General features: G+C 40.3%; 1 protein-coding gene across 3 annotated transcripts in view; it reads right to left on the bottom strand.

Annotated features, from left to right (window-relative positions):
* Ap3b1 (adaptor related protein complex 3 subunit beta 1) overlaps positions 1-20384 on the bottom strand; it is a 211795-nt gene that overhangs the window by 174021 nt on the left and 17390 nt on the right. For all 3 annotated transcript variants that reach the window (XR_004768511.1, XM_027401712.2, XM_027401711.2), the window contains exon 2: positions 10880-10955. Coding sequence is in view for 2 of the 3 variants with exons in the window: in XM_027401712.2 (XP_027257513.1) it covers positions 10880-10955 (76 nt within the window). In the remaining variant the exon portion in view is untranslated. The remainder of the gene's footprint in view (positions 1-10879; positions 10956-20384) is intronic.

Below are 20384 nucleotides of genomic sequence, written 5' to 3'. Positions count from 1 at the left end.
GCACATGTCAGCCCACCTCAAAAGATTTCAAAACTGTCTGACAATATTTAGTCCAAACTAATAGCACTGAAATCTCTTCTGAAGCTCCTTGGTCTAATGCTGTTAGCCAAGTATTCATCCCTGGCCCCTCTCTGGTTCTATTACTATCACATTTCCAACCAATTCATTTGACTTTTCTACATTCTACCTTTCTAAGATATACCTAGACCATCCCCAAGGATCTGACTCTTACCTCCCACACTAAAGTCATCCCTGAGGACCTGACTCTCACCTCCTAAGCTAGAGTCATCCCTGAGGACCTGACTCTCACCTCCTAAGCTAGAGTCATCCCTGAGGATCTGACTCTCACCTCCCACAATAAAGTCATCCCTGAGATCTGACTCTCACCTCCTTAGAGTCATCCCTGAGGATCTGATTCTCACCTCTCTCCCTAGACCCATCCCTGAGGATCTGATTCTCACCTCCCATGCTAGTCATCCCAGAGATCTGACTCTCACCTCCCATGCTAGAGCCATCCCTGAGGATCTGACTCTCACCTCCCATGCTAGAGCCATCCCTGAGGATCTGACTCTCACCTCCCTCCCTAGACCCATCCCTGAGGATCTGACTCTCCTAATACAATCAAATAACCAATATTCTTCAAACCTTTCCCAAGATGTTGGAATTGCCAAAGCCACAGGATACCTGCCAAGGAGAGCTGCAGACCAGATGTGGAACCAGCCCAAGGGAGAGAAGTGTGTTGTAGTCAACAAAGCTGGAAGGAGTTGTAGTGTTTTGATATCAGACATAGATATACAGGATTTGGACTTTGCCCTGCTGGTTTTCAGTCTTGCTTTGTTTCAGTATTTCTTCATTATGCTCCTTTTCCTTCCTTTTGGAATGGTAGGGTATAATGTGTACCACTGTATATTGGGAGTATGTGATCTGCTATTAGATTTTTATTTTACAAGAGATAAAGAGTTTGCCTCTTACAGTTAAGAGATTGCCTGGCATCTCAGAAGAGACTTTAGACTTTTAAACAGTGTTGAAACTGTGACAGACTATAGTGACTTATATGGCTACATGTATGGGGGGCAGGGAGTAGAATGTGGGATTTGACTAAGAATGCCCCCCATGAGCTCATACATTTGCACATTCAGTCCACAGTTGATGAACTGTTTGGGAAAGATTAGGAGTTGTGTTCTAGTTGGAGAAGGTGTATCCTAGTTGGAGAGAATGGTCACTGGGGGTGGGCCAGCTCCAGTGTTTGTGTCTGGATCAGGATGTAAAGCTCTTAGCTACTGCTTCAGTGACAAGCCTATCTGCTTTCCACCATGATGATAATAAACTAAGCAATTCCCCAATCAAATACTTTCTTTTATAAGGGTTGTTTTGGTTATGATGTGTCTTCACAGCAATAAAACAGTAACTAAGAATCTTATAAGGCAAGTGCTTTATGAACTAAGCCATTCCCTAGCTACTTTTAAAAATCTAGTATTTTTATTTTATATTAACTTTTTAAGTTTTGCATAATTTTGTAGTGTTTCTTCCTGAAGAAGAAAGAGGCAAAAGAGTAAGAAGGCAGATGGAGGGACAGAGGGATGGACTAACAGACAGATACATAGAAGATAGACAGAGACATAACACTGACTAGGTCAAGTCAATACTCTAAATTTTTGACAATGTAGACTCTTAATCTCACCTTGCCACTTGCCTTTCAAATACAGCTGTCATATATATTATATCTATGTCCATTAAAATAGTCAGGACCTGGAAGCAACCTAGATGCCCCTCAACTGATTCTGATAGAGAAAATGTGGTACATTTACAAAATGGAGTACTACTCAGTGGGGAAAAAAGCAATGGAATCTTGAAATTCACAGGCAAATGGAACTAGAAGAAACCATTCTGAGTGAGGTAACCCAGTCACAAAAAGACAAACATGCTTTCATCCAGCAGCTGGTGGAAGCAGAAGCAGATACCCACAGCTAAACACTGAACTGAACTGGAATCCAGTTGCAGAGAAAAACGAGTGATGAGCAAAGGGGTCCAGACCAGGCTGGTGAAACCCACAGAAACAGCTGACCTGAACAAGGGAGAGCTCTTGGTTAGTTCCCAGACTGATAGCTGGGAAACCAGCATGGGACTGCTCCAGACCCCATGAATGTGGTGACAATGAGGAGACCTCGGAAATCTACGGGGCCTCTTGTAGTGGATCAGTATTTATCCCTAGGATAGGAATGGACTTTGGAGCCCATTCCACATAGAGGGATACTCCCTGAGCCAAGACACACAGGGGTGGACCTAGGCCCAATCCCAAAAGATATGATAGACTCTGATGACACCCTATGGAAGGCCTCACCCTCCCTGGGGAGCAGAAAATGTATGGGATAGGTAGGGTGTTAGTTGGGGGGGGGGCAGGGGAGAAGGGGAGGGAGAGGGAACTGGGATTGACACGTAAAACAATCTTGTTTCTAATTCAAATAAAAAATGGGGGAGGGAAGACAGAAAAAAATATAAAAATAAAACAAAAGAAATTATTATGACTAAAAAACAGTTTCTCAGACAGACCTGTGGCTAAATAGGTCATGAGTGCTAGAGGATAATGTAGTACTATTTTTCTGCTAGATGGACACAGCAATAAAACTTACTGCTTTCCTACAGATCACTGCACCATTCAGTCCCTGTCAGAGAAGCTTCTTGCAGTAGATGGTGGTTAACACAGAGACAACATGCAGAAAATAAGACTTTGAAGTGTTTGGCTCTAAATGTAATGTCTATATCCCACCTCTCCCCACAAGGCTGGCATGTATATGCTCTTAGAGAATGTGGTTTAAATCAGTCGAATTAAGTAAGCTAGTGTTCAAGCGTTAACTCCACTGCCAAAGTTATAGAATTGTCTTTGGTTGTCTGGTTTCAGTTTTTCAGTCAGTTTCTCTATGTCTCCTTGACTGTCATGGAACTTGCTATGTAGACTAGGTTATCCTTGAACTCACAGAGATCTGCCTGTCTCTGTCTCCTGAGTGCTGCAATTATAGTTGTTCACAACCACACCCAGCTTCAGGGAACTGTTTGGAGGAGGGGGAAAGATTGTAGAAGTCAGAGGAGTTAGATGGCTTCAGGGAAACAGTGTTCTCCATACACAGCAGGGCAGATGCACACATGAGCTCATAGAGGTTGGGACAACATGCACAAGACCTGCACAAAGTTCCAGCCAGACAAAACCCCAGCATAGAGGAGGGGTTCCACCCCTAGTTGAGGAGCTATTGGCTATGGAGAAAAGGGAAGACAGTGTTTTTTGATGGTGTGACAACAGGTATATGACCACGCTCTACTGTACACCCCACATCCAGGAGTAGTTGGACAAAAGAAACTGGGCTCCAGGGGTTTTTAAGAGAGACAAGAGGTGAGGGTGGGGGAAGGAAGGAGGGAAGACATGAAGGGAGGGTAGGGAATGTGGAGGAGGATCTGAGAGGAGCTAGAGAAGGATAAATATGATCAAAATATATTCTCAAAGAATAAAAACAGTGATGTATTAACTGAAAGAATAAAATTAGTCCTTTTGCATACTGAAACATTTAACATTTTGAATGATCTCCCTAAAACTCCATCTGATATCACTTCCCTTCAGCCTAAAGAATTTCCATTAACATTTCATAAAAATAGGTCTTGCAAACTTCCCTTGCCTGACAATATGTTAGTCACTCACTCTTGAAGGATTTTTTTTCCCTAGATGTAAAACTCTGATTGACAACTCCTTTCTCCCAGTTCTTTAACATGCTCTTCTGACCAACATGGCTTCTGAAGACAAGCCAGTATTTATTCTAATCCACCATTCCCCCAAATGAATATATCACTTTCCCCCAGTTATTTCCAACAATCTTCCCCCCCCCAATGGTTTGACACATGGTTTATACATGGTTTTATTTTACTTTATCCTGATTAAGTGTCTCCTGGTTTACAGGATCTCTGCTCCTATTAACTTTTATGTTTTATCAAACTTGTGAAGTTTTTGCAAACACAATTTTCTGTCACAGTTCCTTTCTCCTTTCAACTTTGCAATATAAGTATCTTAGATTTTTTGGAAATTACTCAACAGAAGCTGGGCATGGTGGCACATGCCTATTTAATCCCAGTACTTAGGAGGCAGAGTCAGGTAGAACTCTGTGAGTTCTAGGCCAGACAAAGCTACACAGTAAGACCTTGTCTCAAAGAAATAAAAAAAGGGGGTTGGGGGGCAAGCAACAGAATTCTGAAGGTCTATACATTTTTTTCCTTTCTAAGCTCTGTTGTTCAAAATTACTTACTTCTAATGATCTATCTACAATTTCTGAGTCCTTTGTCATCTCCATTTTGCTACTGAGTAAATCCAGAATATTTTTAATCACATATATTCCATCCACACAATGAAAACAACATATTTAAGCATAGAGATTTATTGACAAGGATATTTTTAAAAACAACTTTCTGCTCGTTAGTAACAATCCAGGGAATAGTGGGTATAGGACATCACTTCTCCATAGCATAACTTACCTGATCATAGCTGCATCTAATAAAACCTAATACCTAAGCATGTGACTAGATCTTGGTTCCTATATTGCCTCTTCTAACATCTTCACATACCAAAGGGAACTATATTACCTATTTTACACACACACATACACACACACACAGAGAGAGAGAGAGAGAGAGAACTAGGTAAATATGAACATTACTTCCATTGGTACACTTAGTAAAATGTGTGTATCAATTACAGAGACCAAGGGTGCAGAGTTCTAGCTTCCTGGTCCTTCCACTTAGCTCTGCAGACAGTCTTCTACTAGCAACTGAGTCTAAACATACTAAATTAAGAGTATAAGAAGTTTGTAAAGAACAATTCCAGACAGACATTCTGGATAAATGTAGATTCCTTGAAAGAACCTGCTACATATACATGACCTAATAAGGAACAAAATGAGGTATATAAAAGCATCCCACAGTTCCAAAGAATAGACATTCTTTTAACGGAGTGGATGAAAACAGGATGAAACATGTCTAAGTTTATATTTTAATATGATTTGAGGAAACACAGCATTTTAGAAACAAAGTACTTTTGAACTAGGAAAGAAATCCTTCAGATAAAATTATTCATTGCCAAATTTGAAGGTATAATGGGAGAACATTAGCTATGACAAAAATTACAATGCCAGATCAAAATATTCAACAAATATATAACCAACAGTTAGATAGGAAAGGAGGGCCATTATCAACTTGACAAGTGACAGGAACATAAAAGACAGATAAAAGGGCACTAAACAAAATGCAGGTATGCCAATAGAAAGCAGGCAGACTAAGGAAAAAGAAAGTAATGGACCTGAACTCCAGAAAATAGACTGAAGATTTAAAAAATAATTCTTCAATATTAAAGCAAATACCAACCAAATCTTATTAAATTTATTTCTCTTTAAAATACTGAATCTATCAGACAGATGAAACACATTCTCAAAAAGAGGAGGGGGAAAAAAGCAATATGGTTGGCATCATATTTCTGTCCCCTAATCTAAGGTCAAACAAATTGAAATAAAATGTATACATATTTCAGAAGAAGAAACATTGAAATCCAATAATCTTACTAAATAGCCTATTTTCACATGGAAAGGGAACAGAAAGGGCTCAGAATGCCACTTGCATCCTCTTCCCAAAGGAATGTTTCTGTCACCTGAAAATAAATCAAACATCTAAACAGAAGACAAAATTTCTAAGAAAAAGAAAAGAAGGAATGTTGGGTGAACACACTAAGGGTAGAGAGAACTAAAAACATAAGCACAACAGGACTAAGGTGTAGGAGCATGGCTGAGTAGGTACAAGCCCTGGCATGCATTTGTGAGGCCTGGCTGTGAATCCCAGACCCACACAAGCCAGAAGCACAGGAGTATCTGTGACCCCAGCCCTCCTCTGGTACAGAAGAATCCCAGATGTCCAGGCCAGCTATTCAGGCAGACACAGCAGAGGGACAGGAGACCTGTCTCAAACACAGCAAAGGGCAAGAACCAGTGCCAAGGTTATCCTCTGCCCTCCACACTCATACACAAGCATCCCACCCATTTCCCTCTCCATTGCCTCACCAACGACCTGCTTCTGCATCTGACTATCTCATATGTGTAGACTCACACAACACTATGTCTCACTTATCAACCCTGCTGTAGCATATGTCAGATCTCATTCCTTCCTCTTAATAGTCTGCCCTATGTATTCAACAACAAACACATGGCTATTTCTACCCATAGGCTGTGCATTCAATAATGACACATGGCTATTTCTACCCATGGGTTACTGGGAAAATGCTGCTAAACAAGTATGAGTTCAAGGTCCCAGTTCTTTTGTGTGTGTACACAGAAATGGAGTTGCTGGATCACATGGCACTACTATACTGTTAGACATAGCACCACTTTACATTCCTACCAGTGTGGCGATATTTTGTTTATGATCTAACAAATAAAGCTTTCGTGAAGATCAGGGTGCAAAGCTAGTCACACTTGTCAGCCATAGAGGCCAGGCATGGGTAGCACACACCTTTAATTCCAGCACTCAGTAGACAGAGACAGATCTCTGTTAGTACAAGGCCACCCTGGGCTACACAAAATTGATCCAGTCTAAAAGAGAAACAGCTCACACAAAGGTGATCCCAGCACTAAGGAGGTGGAGACAGGAAGGGATATGGCTCAGTGGAGAGGAAATTAAGGCGGGAGGAGACAGGAGCTCAGGGCAGTCTGAGGAGCAGTCAGTCTGAGGATGCAGTCTGAGGAGCAGTCAGTCTGAGGATGCAGTCTGAGGAGCAGTCAGTCTGAGGATGCAGTCTGAGGAGCAGTCAGTCTGAGGATGCAGTCTGAGGAGCAGTCAATCTGAGGATGCAGTCTGAGAAGCAGTCAGTCTAAGAATACAGTCTGACGATGCAGTCAGTCTGAGGATGCAGTCTGAGGATACAGTCAGTCTGAGGATGCAATTTGAGGATGCAGTCAGTCTGAAGAGGAGCACAGTCTGAGAAGCAGCACAGTCTGAGGCAGTAAGCCTAAGGATGCAGCCAAGGAGGCAGTATGAGGACAGGATCACCCCTTTGGTCTGAGCACTAGTAGAGTAAGAACTCTAGTAACTGGCCCATTCTTCTCTGATCTTTCACCTTTCAACTCCTGATAAGTGACTCCAAGTTTTTATTATTAAGACCGAAGAGAACTTGTGCTACACACCAGTAGTGTAGGAAGGCTCCTATTTATAGTCAACATCTTTACTACACGTAAGTTTCTTTGTTTTCTATAAGGGATCTTAAGGGGAGTATGGTGATCTCACTGTGAGTGACTGCCACCGTCCTAATGATTAAAGACAGGCAGCATTTTTCCTACACTCACTAGTCCTCTGCTTGTCTTCTCAGAAGGACAGCTTCCCAGGCCTTTCAGCCAGGGCTCTTTTAGCTGTTCAACCACAGACACTATCTCTGTGCTCTAGACACTGGCCCTTTAATCTGGTGAATGATGCATGCTCTCCACCCTATGGCTGCCTTTAGTTTGGATAAAACCTGCCTATTCCTTTGTGGCTAGGTCTTGATGTCAGATCCAAGAAGCTCTGGCTGAAGCCAGCGTCATGACCTTCTCTACATTTTCTTCTTGATTTTGCACTTTTAGTCTCTGATGCACGCCAGTTTGTTTTATATATAGCAAGAACCCAACTCCACTTTCTTATACTTTTCTCAGGAATGCTTTTTCTACTGAACAGTCTTAGCCCTCATCAAAATCCGGCTGGCCACATACCTGAATGTTTGCTTCTGGGACCTTCACAGTGCTCTACTGCTCCTTATGTCTAGCTGAGCACACCACCATTTTGATTACCACAGTTTTAGGGAGTTTTTAAATCAGGAAGTGCATATAAATATTTCATTTCTATAATAAAAGATATTTGAATCACTTTTATAAGAGTAACTTTTAATTACTAATCATTTTCCATAGGCAAAAGATAAAACTCCAAATTTATTTTTACAGAAACTTTGATAAAGAGATCAACTATCAAATAAACATATACAGCCATACTCTGAGTCAGATGTGGTGGTACACACCTGTAATCCCAGAATTTGGGAAGCAGAGGCAGGAGAACTGCTAACAGTTTAAGGTTAACTTGGTCCACATACTAAGTTCCAGGCCAACCAGGTACACACCAAGACTCCACCTCAAAAAAAAAAAAAAAAAAGGAAGAAGAAAAAAGCCAAGTATACTGCTCAGTGGTGGAGCACTTGCCCTAATACAGTCAAGAGACTAGGTCCAATTCCCAGGACCACAAAAAAACATAAAAATAAAATAGTCAGGCATGCTGACACATACATTTAATACCAGCAACTGGAAGGCAGAGGCAGATGATTCTATGAGTTCAAGACTACCCTATATTATGTAACAAGTTCCAGGACAGTCAGGGCTACAGAGTGAGACACTACCTCAAATAAATAAATAAAAACAAATACATGCATATTTAAATTATATTTATGATACCAATGGTATAGATTATGGAGTTAGTTATTTTTTATATTGCCTTAACAGAAGTATAGGAAAAAACTTATAATGTCATATTTTTAAACATTTTAAATATTTATTTATTTGGTTTTTTTGTTTGTTTTGTTTTTCTGGGGGTTTTTGGGGGGGTTTTTTTGGTTTTGGTTTTTTTTTTTGGTTTTTCCAAGACAGGATTTCTCTGTGTAGCTTTGGAGCCTATCCTGGCACTCGCTCTGTAGACCAGGCAGGCCTTGAACTCACAGAGATCCGCCTGCCTCTGCCTCCCGAGTGCTGGGATTAAAGACGTGTGCCACCACTGCCCAGCTAAAAATATTTTTAAACTTTTATTAAGTATTTAACATAGTCCCCCCCTACCTCTGAATCAGGAATTGCAACAGTATCATAGGATTTGGTAATATGATTTAATGGAATGTTATAGCCACAGTCTGAAGACATAAGGGTGGTCTCTACTTTGCATGTTAGTGTTGCCTGTGACCTGCAAGAATTAAAGCTGAAGCCATGAAGAGCAATTTTAGGAATTCGCTACAAAAATAAGTTAAAGGTTCTGTCAAAACATTAAAACATTAATAACTACTTTAATAAAGGTGTCTTGGTTATTGTTCTACTGTTATGAAGAGATATCATGCCCAAGACAACTCATAAAAGGAAGCATTTAAGGGAGGACTTTCTTACACTTTAAGAGGGTTAGTCCATGGTCATCATGGTGAAAAGCAGACAGGCATGGTACTGGAACAATAGCTGAGAGCTTTACATCCTGACCAACAGGCAGCAGGCAGAGAGAGAGAGAGACAGAGACAGAGACAGAGACAGAGACAGGGTCTGTTGTGGGCTGTCAAAGCCCACCCCCAGTGACACACCTCCTCCAACAAGGTCCTACCTTCCAATCCTTCCCAAACTGTTCAAACATCTATGGGAACCATTCTCATTCAAATCACCACAATAAGAAAATTTTCAATAGCAATGTACATTGCTACTTAATAAATAGGTAATATTTAGCACACTGTAATTTGAAGCACTGAGAATTAACTGGTAAGAGCAGCTGGACAGCTGTTATCTTCTCTTTGTTTAACTCATGCTAGGCATCTTTTCTCTGCCTTGATAAACAGTTTTAACATTTCTAAGTTTGGATCCATTCCCAATATATTCTACTTTTGGACCTGTAATGTTGTCAAGTGTCTCTTAGAAATCCTTTAATTAATAGGAAGTGCTATGCTTTTCTTTTTTTCTTCTTTTTGTTTTTTTCTAATACCACTACTTCCTCCAGTCAACGTCAATCAAACCCCCTTATTTGCTTAAGTACCTTTTCTAAGTCCCTTCAGCTAGAAATTTAAGTATCTTTCACACAGTGATGTCAATTTCCACAGTAGCTATTTCCACACAATCTACCAATCGTCAGGTTAAATTTCACTATATAATCACTTTCTATTTCATTGCTAAAGTTATTTGAGGACCAAATCCCTCTTATAAATATCCATTTTGGAAAATATTACAGGAAACAAGGATGCAACTACACTTTTTTGCTGTCAGGGGCTAGACTGAGTAACAGGCATAGCCCCAATCACAGTCTGATTTAAAACAACTGAAATGGCTGGTTACTATTCAGGATTCACATTGGGAATTTATACAGTAATTTGTGGACTGAAGGCTAGCATGCAGAATGTCAACATGTGACTACTCAATCAGTACATTATCATGACCAAAATCTGAACATGTTGTTGGGGAGTTCAGATCTTTAAATTGTGAAAATTGAAATTCTGCTCACACAAATCTATTAAGTATGAAGCATAATATTAATAAAAAATATAAAAATATTCATCAGCATTTTGCTGACACTGCCAAATGACATCCACCTTTCAAATGGAAGCAAGGACAAGTCATCTGTAGCTATTGTAACATACAACTCCTTAGGCTTTCCCTTCAGATCATTGTCCCCACACCACCTCACTAAACAACCTAGAACACCTGAAACCTGGTTTCACAGAGGGGACTTAGACTCGTGAGAAGAGAAAAAGAGATTTCAGCTCTCAACCATGGCACTCTGTGCTCACAGCTATAGGCAATATGATCACAAACAAAAATCCTTAAATACCAGTAAGTGAAAATAGGGCTATTTTATTGTCTTACTTTGTCTTCAAAATGACTGAGTCTATCTCAGAGAAGAGGTATCTTGATATTTGAGGTGGAAAACTTAGAGCAGAACAGATGGACTAGAACACAAGTTTCTTTATTTCTTATGGTACTGCTCCCTTAGTTTAGATTAGTAATAAAGAACAGATCCATATTGTTTACCTATGACTTGATATACACGGTGAACATAATCACAGTCTACCCAGCTTCCAAAAGCCAAAATCTTTGAACATGTGACCTACCCCAACAATCCGCTTCATAGCATCTAGTTTGGCAGAATCTTTGTTGCTCTCCAGCATCTGCTTCAGGTCTTCATTCCTAGTGCAAAAGAGAAGACATAATTCTAGACTTGGACTTTTACAAAAAATAGCTATTAATAAATATAGCTACCATTTTTATGAGAACCGGGAGCAGCACAATGGGAGGAGCTGCACTCATTGTAATCAATGGTTAGCTTGCTTCACCTACAAAGTCTATGTAGGATGTTGTCATAAAGCCCACAGAGACAGAAACATAAGAACTATCCTACAGCTTTATATTTGCTGATGAGATGTCAGTAAGAACATGGCATATAGAGTCTCTCACCTCAAATTTTCTTTGACATAATCATCAGGGGAAAAGGAAAAATTATCAGGTCAGCTCTAAAATATTTCCATGTGCAAAAAAAAAAAAAAATTGTTTCAGACTATTACACAAGTTCCCTAACTAAGAGGTGTGTCATTTACATGATCTCAACTTCCTATCCCCCAATTGCACAAATAAATAGGGTTACCCTCTTCATCCTGAGACTAGATACACTTTAACATCTAAATGGCAGCGTAGGTAGTTAGCTATAAGGATGAAAACACAGAGCAAAGGAAGAACTACTTAGAAGTTATGACTGGGCTCTGAAACAGACACTAAGAAGGGTGACATTATTCCCAGGTGGAAAGCACCTGGGACACCTGTCTCTTTCACAGGGCTCTGTGCTATTTAAAACAGCCTTGAAAGGTAGTCTAAAATAAAAGCTGTCTGTTGGCATCTTTACTTGGAAGAGCTACAGAGAAGAGAGGATGAGGCCCTCAGTTCCTTCCTGTGGGTTATGATCAGGCTTCTATTATTCTAAGTGAATCTTCTCTGGGGAAATTCACAAACATGAACTCATCACACGTAAGAAAATACATAATTTGTAATCTCTAATCACTTTTTATTAAACACAATAAAATTATGTTTGAAGACAGATCTCTAGATACTCAGGAGAACTAGCCCACCAATGCTTTGTTCTTGGACTGAGGCAGAATTGTATGCCAGAAGTCTGTGTTTAGGGCTCCTAGTCTGGGGTGTTAGGGCAGCTAACACTCATCTTAGCATCCAGAAGCAGGAAATTGCTTTTGGAACGAGATAGTAAGGAAGGATTTACAAGTTCAAAACCCACATTAGAAAAAGGGGGCAGAGAGAAATTTGTGTGTTAAAGACGAATCTGTGAGCTGGTGTCAGCACAGGCCTTTAATCCCAGCACTCAGGAGACAGAGGCAGGTGATCTATGAGTTTGAGGCCAGGCTGGTCTACAGAGTAAGTTCCAAGAGAGCAAGGGCTACACAAAGAAAACCTGTCTCAAACAAACAAAACAAAACAAAAAAGAATCTGTGGGGGTCTGGGACAGAAAGGAGGATTGTGTTAATGGAAGTCAGAGGAGAGGTGACTCTTGTTAAGAAACAACACAGGGGCTTCTGGAGAACTATGTTCTGTGTCTTATGGGAAAGTAGAGGAGGACAGTGATGGGCATATCCAGGAGATGTGGTTCACATCTGTAGTCGAGCTACTTGGGAGGCTGAGGTGAGAAAATCACCAGCCTAAGGAACATAGTGAGAATTCATGGCAAGGGGAGTAAGGAGGAGAGATGGCAAAGGAAGGAGAAAGAGGGAAGGGGAAGGGGGAAAAGAAGTTATGACACTGGGTATTTAAATGAGGCTATTTCAAAAGTAGCATGTTGGTGAAATAGCCTGAGATTTTCCTTGCTACTAATAGCAAAATATGAGAGGTAAGACATAAATTGGGCAAGCCATCAGGGCTGTATAGTGAGACCTGTTGGAACAAGGTCCAGAATGGAGTTGAGTAAGGATACTTCTGAGTGCTCAAGAGAAAACTCAAGAGTCTTGTGACCTCAGTTTCTTCAAAACCACAAAACTGCTCCTGGAATATGCTTTTGTGCCCCTCCCAGGTGTAATGGATAGAAGTGAGTTTACTTCAGATTAATCATTTCAATTGGCTATTGTTATTCAATTGGCTATTGTTATTGATTTATATGCCTGTATGGAAAAGATGTTTTTGCTAGCCCTTGTGATTGGACAATTTACTCCTGTGACTATTTATTTATTTTTATTTTTTTGAGACAGGGTTTCTCTGTGTAGCATTCCATGTGACTCCTCATAACCTAGGGTATAACTGTCTGATGTTCTGAATAAAGTTGGCCATTGCATAAGACTTTAGCCTGCATTTATGGGCTCCATTCTGCCAGGTCCCACAGCCTCTACAGCAGTGGTTCTCAACCTGGGGGTCACAACCCCTAGGGTTTGAGCAGCCTTCTCTTTTCTTTCTTTTCTTTTTTTTGGGGGGCTGGGAGTTCAAGCAGGGTTTCTCTGTGTAGTTCTGGACATCCTGGAACTCACTCTGGAGACCCGCCTGGCTCTGCCTCCCAAGTGCTAGGCAGGGTTAAAGATATACACCACCACCACCAGGCAACCTGCCTTCTCATATATCAGTTAACACATCAGATATCCTGCATATCAAATATTTACATTACAATTCATAACAGTAGCAACCAAAATAAATTTATGGTTGGAGGCACCACAACATAAGGAACTGTATTTAAGGGTTGCAGCATTAGGAGGTTAAGGCCACTGCTCTAGAGCAATAAACAAGACCCCACTTTAAAAAAATAGATTTTGATTTTTAAAAAGGAATTCAATTTAAGTAAAAACTAATTAGAACTTGAATTTTTAGAAGCTCCTCAACCAAGCTCTATTGCAAACAAATGTTCTGGAGAAACACCAAGAGATGGCTAAAAAATCATATAAGAAGGGACCATCAAGACAAATGTGGCAATGCACTTGAAATCCCAGACTTCAGGAGACCAAGGTAAACAGACTGAGTTCAAAGTCTACCTTGGCCACAGACCAATTTCCAGCACCTTGGGCAACCTAGAGACCTTGCCTCAAAACAAACAAACAAACAAACAAACAAAAAGATCATAAGAAAACTCAAGGATTTAATCACCCATCTCCACAGAACCAGGGAGAAAGGGGATTATACAAAAAAGACAATGGATGATACAAACGAAGAAAAACAGGGAACTTCTGGAAATTCTAGGCCATGTGCACAATGGGGTAGAGTGAAGCAGTCATCTATCTCTAAACAAAGAAAAGGAATCCCAGGAAACAGAAGCCAGTACATGGTCCCATTTGCAATGACTTTTGCCCAAGAAATTTTTACACAACCCCATTTTATACATATACATAAAGTAGTATAGAAGCAAAACATTTATGGACAATAAACCATGAAATTTATTTTAAAATATTTATTTGTAGACATATAATTTTCCCATTTACTAAAGATAAAGGTAAATTGTATATGCTAATGTAACGGGTATGCTCCTTTTTGTTTATAGCTGATATGAAGGACACAGCTGCTTCAATGTCTATCACAGTAGATCAATACTCAATGGTGAGTATCAAACTGTGGTACGTCCACTTCATGAAACATAACCCAGCAATGAAAAGAAACAGACTACTGACATGGGCCAGCACCTATAAACACCCTCCAGAAGTAGGCTGAAAGTGGCACTCCAGTGCACAAAGGTCACATCTTAGAGTAACAAAGTTAGAGGATGAAGACATTAAAGATGGCTGGGGGTCAACAACAGGAAATAGGGAAGACACATGAACCCTATGGTACTTCAAGCATATGAACTATGTGTTACAAGACAGAGCTAGTCATACAAATAGGAACAAATCAAGTAAAATTGGACAGATCTGAGCACGACTGACAAAATGCATCAATGTCAACATCCTAGCTGTTGTTTTTATACCAGAGCTTAGTTAGCAAAGGCAAACTTATCATAAACTATGAGGGACACAGAACATCTCTGCAGCATGTCTTTTAATTCAGTGTGGCTCTATAAAAACCCCAAAATAAAACTAAGAAACCTTTAGTTTTCACCGTGAATGCAACTCAGCTGACAATCACATTCTAAAGGTGAGAGTCCAATGTCCACTTTGCCACAGAAGAGGAAGCGTCATCATAAATTCATGAAAAAGTATCATTCTTCAGAGAAATGCAGTGTCTACTCTAAGGCTTAAGTGGACAGCTGGATACATGAAATCCTAATTCTGTAAGACAGATAAGAAGGAGCACTACAGCACCTTATCCACGTGCATAAACAAAACATTTAATTCTAAAGACAATGGGAAATTACACCTGAGAAGGACATACAGGACCACACAGCCAGATTTGCAGACTTTGAAATGAGGGTGTAAATTCATGTTTATTCAAGAATTTAAATCATTGAACCCCATTTTAGTTCATCACAAGATGCTCCGGGACACAGCCTAGAATAGTGTGGTTCTCAACCTTCCTAATGTTGTGACCCTTTAATACAGTTCCTCATGTTGTGGTGACCCCCAACCATAAATTTATTTCACTGTACCTCCTAACTATAATTTTGCTACTGTTATGAATCATAATGTAAATATCTGATATGCAAGGTATCTGATACGTGACCCCTATGAAAGAGTCATTCAATCTCCCAAGATGATCACAAATGAGGCCAACTACAAGCACTAGGTTCATGAACTGCAATCCGTTAAGTCTACAGCAGACTATGAAGTAAGTCCTAAAAATTTCACACGTATGGCTCCTTCATGCAATACATTCAACCACCAAACATAAACCCCCAGAAGAGCCAATGAGATGGCTCAGATGGCAAAGACACCAACATCAAACCTGGTGACCTATGGGCAATTACTGGGAGCAACATGGCAGAAGGAAAGAACCAACTCCCACATGGTATCCTTTGACCTTCACATGCACACTCTGACACACCCCTACACAAAAACACACAAGAAATGAAAATGCAATTTTAGAAAACAAAAAAGAATCCGGGAAGACCTTCCTTCTGGGCTGAAGCTTGCACACAGATCAGGGAGCCTCAGCATGTCAGATACGCAGCCTTCAACATTTCACAGATTCATACCAAACACACTCAGCCAGTACCTATCCAGAACAAAGTGCGGGTTTAAGACACTGGCTGTTCTTGCCAGGTAGTGGTGGAGCATGCCTTCAATGCCAGCACCAGGGAGTTCAAGGCCAGTATGGTCTACAAAGCTACACAGAGAAACCCTGTCTGGAAAAATCCAAAAACAAACAAACAAACAAACAAACAAATAAAAAGACACTGGCTGCTCCTGCAGAGGACCAGGGTTTTGTTCCTAGCATACACACATTTGTTAACTCCAGTTCCAGATATCTGATGCCCAATCTGGTCTCCAAGGGTACCAGTTGCACACAGTGCCCTTATATAGACGCAGGGAAAATACTCCTCTACATTGTGATGGCTTTTCTTGGTTGTCAACTTGATTACATCTGGAATTAAATAAAACTAAATTCTTTTAAGAAGGGATGAGGATATGAACACATACATTGAGGAATCACCAGGGAGGGAAACAGCAAAAAGATGGCCGCCTGCAACCCAGACAAGAAAGGCCTCAAACACAAAGCTGCTGATGCCTGAGTCTGCCACCTTCAGAACCTAATACATTTCTGTTGATTAACTCATCTGGTGTCTGGAGTTGTGCTATGGCTACCTAGGCAAACTAGTAAAGGATATAAATGTTAAAACTGTCATTGTAGCAAAAAAAATTAAAATTAAAAAGGAAAAGCTAAGCACACTTTTATTTCTCCCCAAGAAAGAATACAGGCAATGAAATGTATTATGGGAAAAAAAAATTTTACTTTTACCGTTTGAATAACTCATTAAAGGTAACAGTGACCATTTAAAGGAGATTCCCCCCCCCCAAAAAAAGACTATAGTAATTAATAGGACATCCAATTAAAGTATAACCATTACTTTTATGTTAATTAAATAGTAGAAACAGCTATGTATAAGAAATCCCAGATTGGGACACAACTCAGTGGGTAAAGGACTATATATGCAAGCCTGATGATAGAGTTCAACCCCAGAGCCCAGGTAAACAGCTGGCAGCAATGGCATTCATCTGTATTCTTAGCACTTCATGGAGATGGGAGGCAGAGCGGAAAATCATCTGGAAGCTGTGGGAGCCCTCCTGGAGTACCCAGTAGAGCAGTACAAACTAGAGACCTAGCCTCAACAAAGTAAGGGTAACAACCCAAAGGCTGTCCTCTGACCTCTATATGCACACTATGGAGCATGTTTGCTCTCCCCAAACAAACAAACAAGTGTTTGGGGGCTGCAGAGATGACTCTGCAGTTAGGAGCACTTGCTGCTCTTCCATAGGACAGGGATTCCATTCCCAGCACTCACAAGGTGGCTCACACTGTCTATAACTTCAGTTCTAAGGGATCTAACCTTCCCCCTCTGGGAACATCAGGCTCACGAATGGTACACGTGCATACATGCAGAAGAAACATGAATGCTCATAAAATAAATCTAAAAATCAATCTCTAAAGAAACACTACTAAATATAAAAATACTGTAAATCTCACTGTAGCAAACTTAGAATAGCCTCTTATACATCCCAGGCCCTTGAAAACTGGAAGACAATAGAAAGAGTTGGGGAGAATATTGGTACCTCAAGGAAACTTTTTCTTCCACTTTGTCCTGTTTTCACATTTTACATAATGAAACTTACCTAAGTGAAAATCCAAAAACCTAAAAGAACTTTTAAATTGTATTCAGATTAAGAAAACACACAAAAAAAATGGAATTAGAAACTAAACAGTAAGAGGGATGATTTACACCCCTATGCCAGAAAAGGGAAAACCTATTTCCTGCTTGTTTCCTTTTCCTTTCTCTAAGAATGTTCCAAAACTCTCCTCCCCATATTATCTGGAAAGAGAAATGAACAATGAGGAAGACTGAAACATTAATTTTAGGACCTGCCAATCTCTCACCCAGATATCACCTTGCTCAGCCCTAATGGAAGCCTGGCTAGTTCCTTATACAGGGCAGACAAGACATTCTCTTCAGCCACCCTGTGTCCTGACCTGTTATCTAACTAAAAAACAGGGTCCAGATATTAAAGCCAAAGGTTTGTTTCTTGTTTAACAGAAAAGTCAGTCTTCGAGGCAAACATGGATGGATCCTTTTGTGCTGCCCCAGGAGAGAGCTCATAAGTCTGAGGCCCGGGGGGAAAGGAAATCCCCAGGCCCTGCTTCAGCCCAATGTAGGGCTTCCCACACCTGTCATAATGGCCTTCCAGATAGAAGAATTACCGATCCATCCCCCAACTCCTTTTGCATGTCACTAAAACAACGACTGGAAGAGCTGAGACATCCAGCTCATTCTCCGAATGCACATTCTCTGCCTCTAAGTTACCACTTTCATGATGTGTATTCAAAAATGGCCAGCAGCATGTTACTACATAACCCTTAGAAACTAAGAAATGTTTATAAATTTCAAGATACTTATTTTGAGATAATGTTGAATTATCAGCATTTCACACACTCTGTGTTAAAAAGCTATGTCTGTTTCAATGAAAGCTTCTTTATTTTACTTGGGTCTACACACACCAATGCTCAGTATTTGAGAACCAACTTTATTTTTACATAAGTGACACCTTGTGGTGTTAAACGGTATAACTTTTCCCATCCAGTTCAGTCCAAAATACACCTAAAAGTTTCAAGGAACAAGAACTGCATCACTGAAAAGCAAACCTTTTTCTGACCAGGAAATGTGCTTGAATAAATCAGAATTCAGCCCCAAAGCAACATTCTATCAGCTCACAGAACAACCTGGGAGGTAGAAGTGTGTTTGGAGAGTATTAATGGCTTTGTTTTTTTGTTGTTGTTTTGTTTTGTTTTGTTTTTTTCAAAATCTAAACTCCAGAACTCACTGAAATCCCCGCCCTTTTCCCCCAATTCCTGGGAAAGGCAATATAAATTAAGAGGGCACTGAGACTAAGTGGCACATGTGCTCATTAGTGCCACTCAAAGTATTATCTGAGAAAGTCTGGCCCGAGATACACAAAGAAACTCAGAGCACACACACTTGGAAACTTGGGAGAGCAATTTGACAGTATAATTTTATGTTTATTGAATCTAATAAAAAATGGGGGTGGTATTTTACGTGCTTTTTTCCACTTTATTTTTCTAGTAATGGATTTTTATTGAATTTTACAGAACTATCCATCCATGACAGACTGAAATTTTTAAAAGAAAAGCTCTTCAGCAGCTTGGGAATAGAGATCACACAATGTTCTTTGTCAGTTTCACTGTGGTATGACTTACAATAACAGCATTCTCCAATTCAAAGAGTATACTCTGTTCAGTTAGCCCACAAGTGCCAAGTCCTGCAATCAGAATCAGCCATAGAACATTCCCTGCAAGCTTGCCCACAACCTCCACAGCAGGCTCACTCACACTCCTGACCAGTCTCCAGCACCCTGACAGGTTACCATCACTCTGATCTGGTCTTTTCTAGAACTGCACGTAAGATGAGACAATACAGCATCTGGCATTGTGTATGTGACCTCTTCACCACAGACTATTCCAGAGGTTCTCAACCTGTGCATCACAAACCTTTGGTGGGTCAAACTACCCTTTCACAGGGGTCACCTAAGACCATCTGCATATCAGATATTTACATTACGATTCATGACAGTTGCAAAATTAAAGCCGTGAAGTAGCAATGAAAATAATCTTATGGTTGGGGGTCACTACAACATGGAACTGTATTAAAGGGTCAAGGCATCAGGAAGGTTGAGAACCACCAGACTAAGTGATCCTTCTATGACAGGTCCATTTCCCATCAACAACTTCTCTCAATAATACTCATCCAGGTTTCAGCTATCACGAATAATTTTAATTCTTATTCATTTAAGAGGACTAGTTTTGAGGCAGTCTCACTACATAGGCCAGGCTGGCCTGGAACTCCAGATCTCCATGCCTCTGCCTCCCTAGTGCTAGGATTACAATCATGTATCACTGTGCTGAGTGTATATATCTTTTGACATATGAACATTGTATATATTTATGGAGTACTACAAGCTATGTAATATTTTGATACACTGTTCAAACCAGTGTAAGCACACCTATTTCTTTGTGTTATTTGTGTGTGCATGCATGGATGGAAGTCAGAGAACAACTTTCAGGAGTTGGCTCTCCGCTCGGATCACTGGCTTGCACTGAGAGGGCTTTTACAAATTCACTGGCCCTTAAGCATTTTCTCTCTGTTGAAAACATTGGAAGTCATTTTCCCCAGGTCTTCTGAAATAACACTAGTTATCATGACCTAGTCCCCCTCCACAGTTACTTTCTCTTCCCTCAAAACAGTTCCAAGGGCTGGAGAGATGGCTCAGAGGTTAAGAGCATTGGCTACTCTTCCAGAGGTCCTGAGTTCAATTCCCAGCAACCATGGTGGCTCACAACCATCCATTATGAGATCTGGTGCCTTCTTCTGGTGTGCAGATATACATGGAAGCAGAATGTTGTATACATAATAAATAAATAAATAAAATCTTAAAAAAAAAAAAAACAGCTCCAAGAGATATGCACCACTAAAAGCAACACCTG

Source organism: Cricetulus griseus, chromosome 2, assembly GCF_003668045.3.
Source record: "Cricetulus griseus strain 17A/GY chromosome 2, alternate assembly CriGri-PICRH-1.0, whole genome shotgun sequence".
Classification (NCBI taxonomy): domain Eukaryota; kingdom Metazoa; phylum Chordata; class Mammalia; order Rodentia; family Cricetidae; genus Cricetulus; species Cricetulus griseus.
This window is presented reverse-complemented; position numbering and strand designations above follow the sequence as displayed.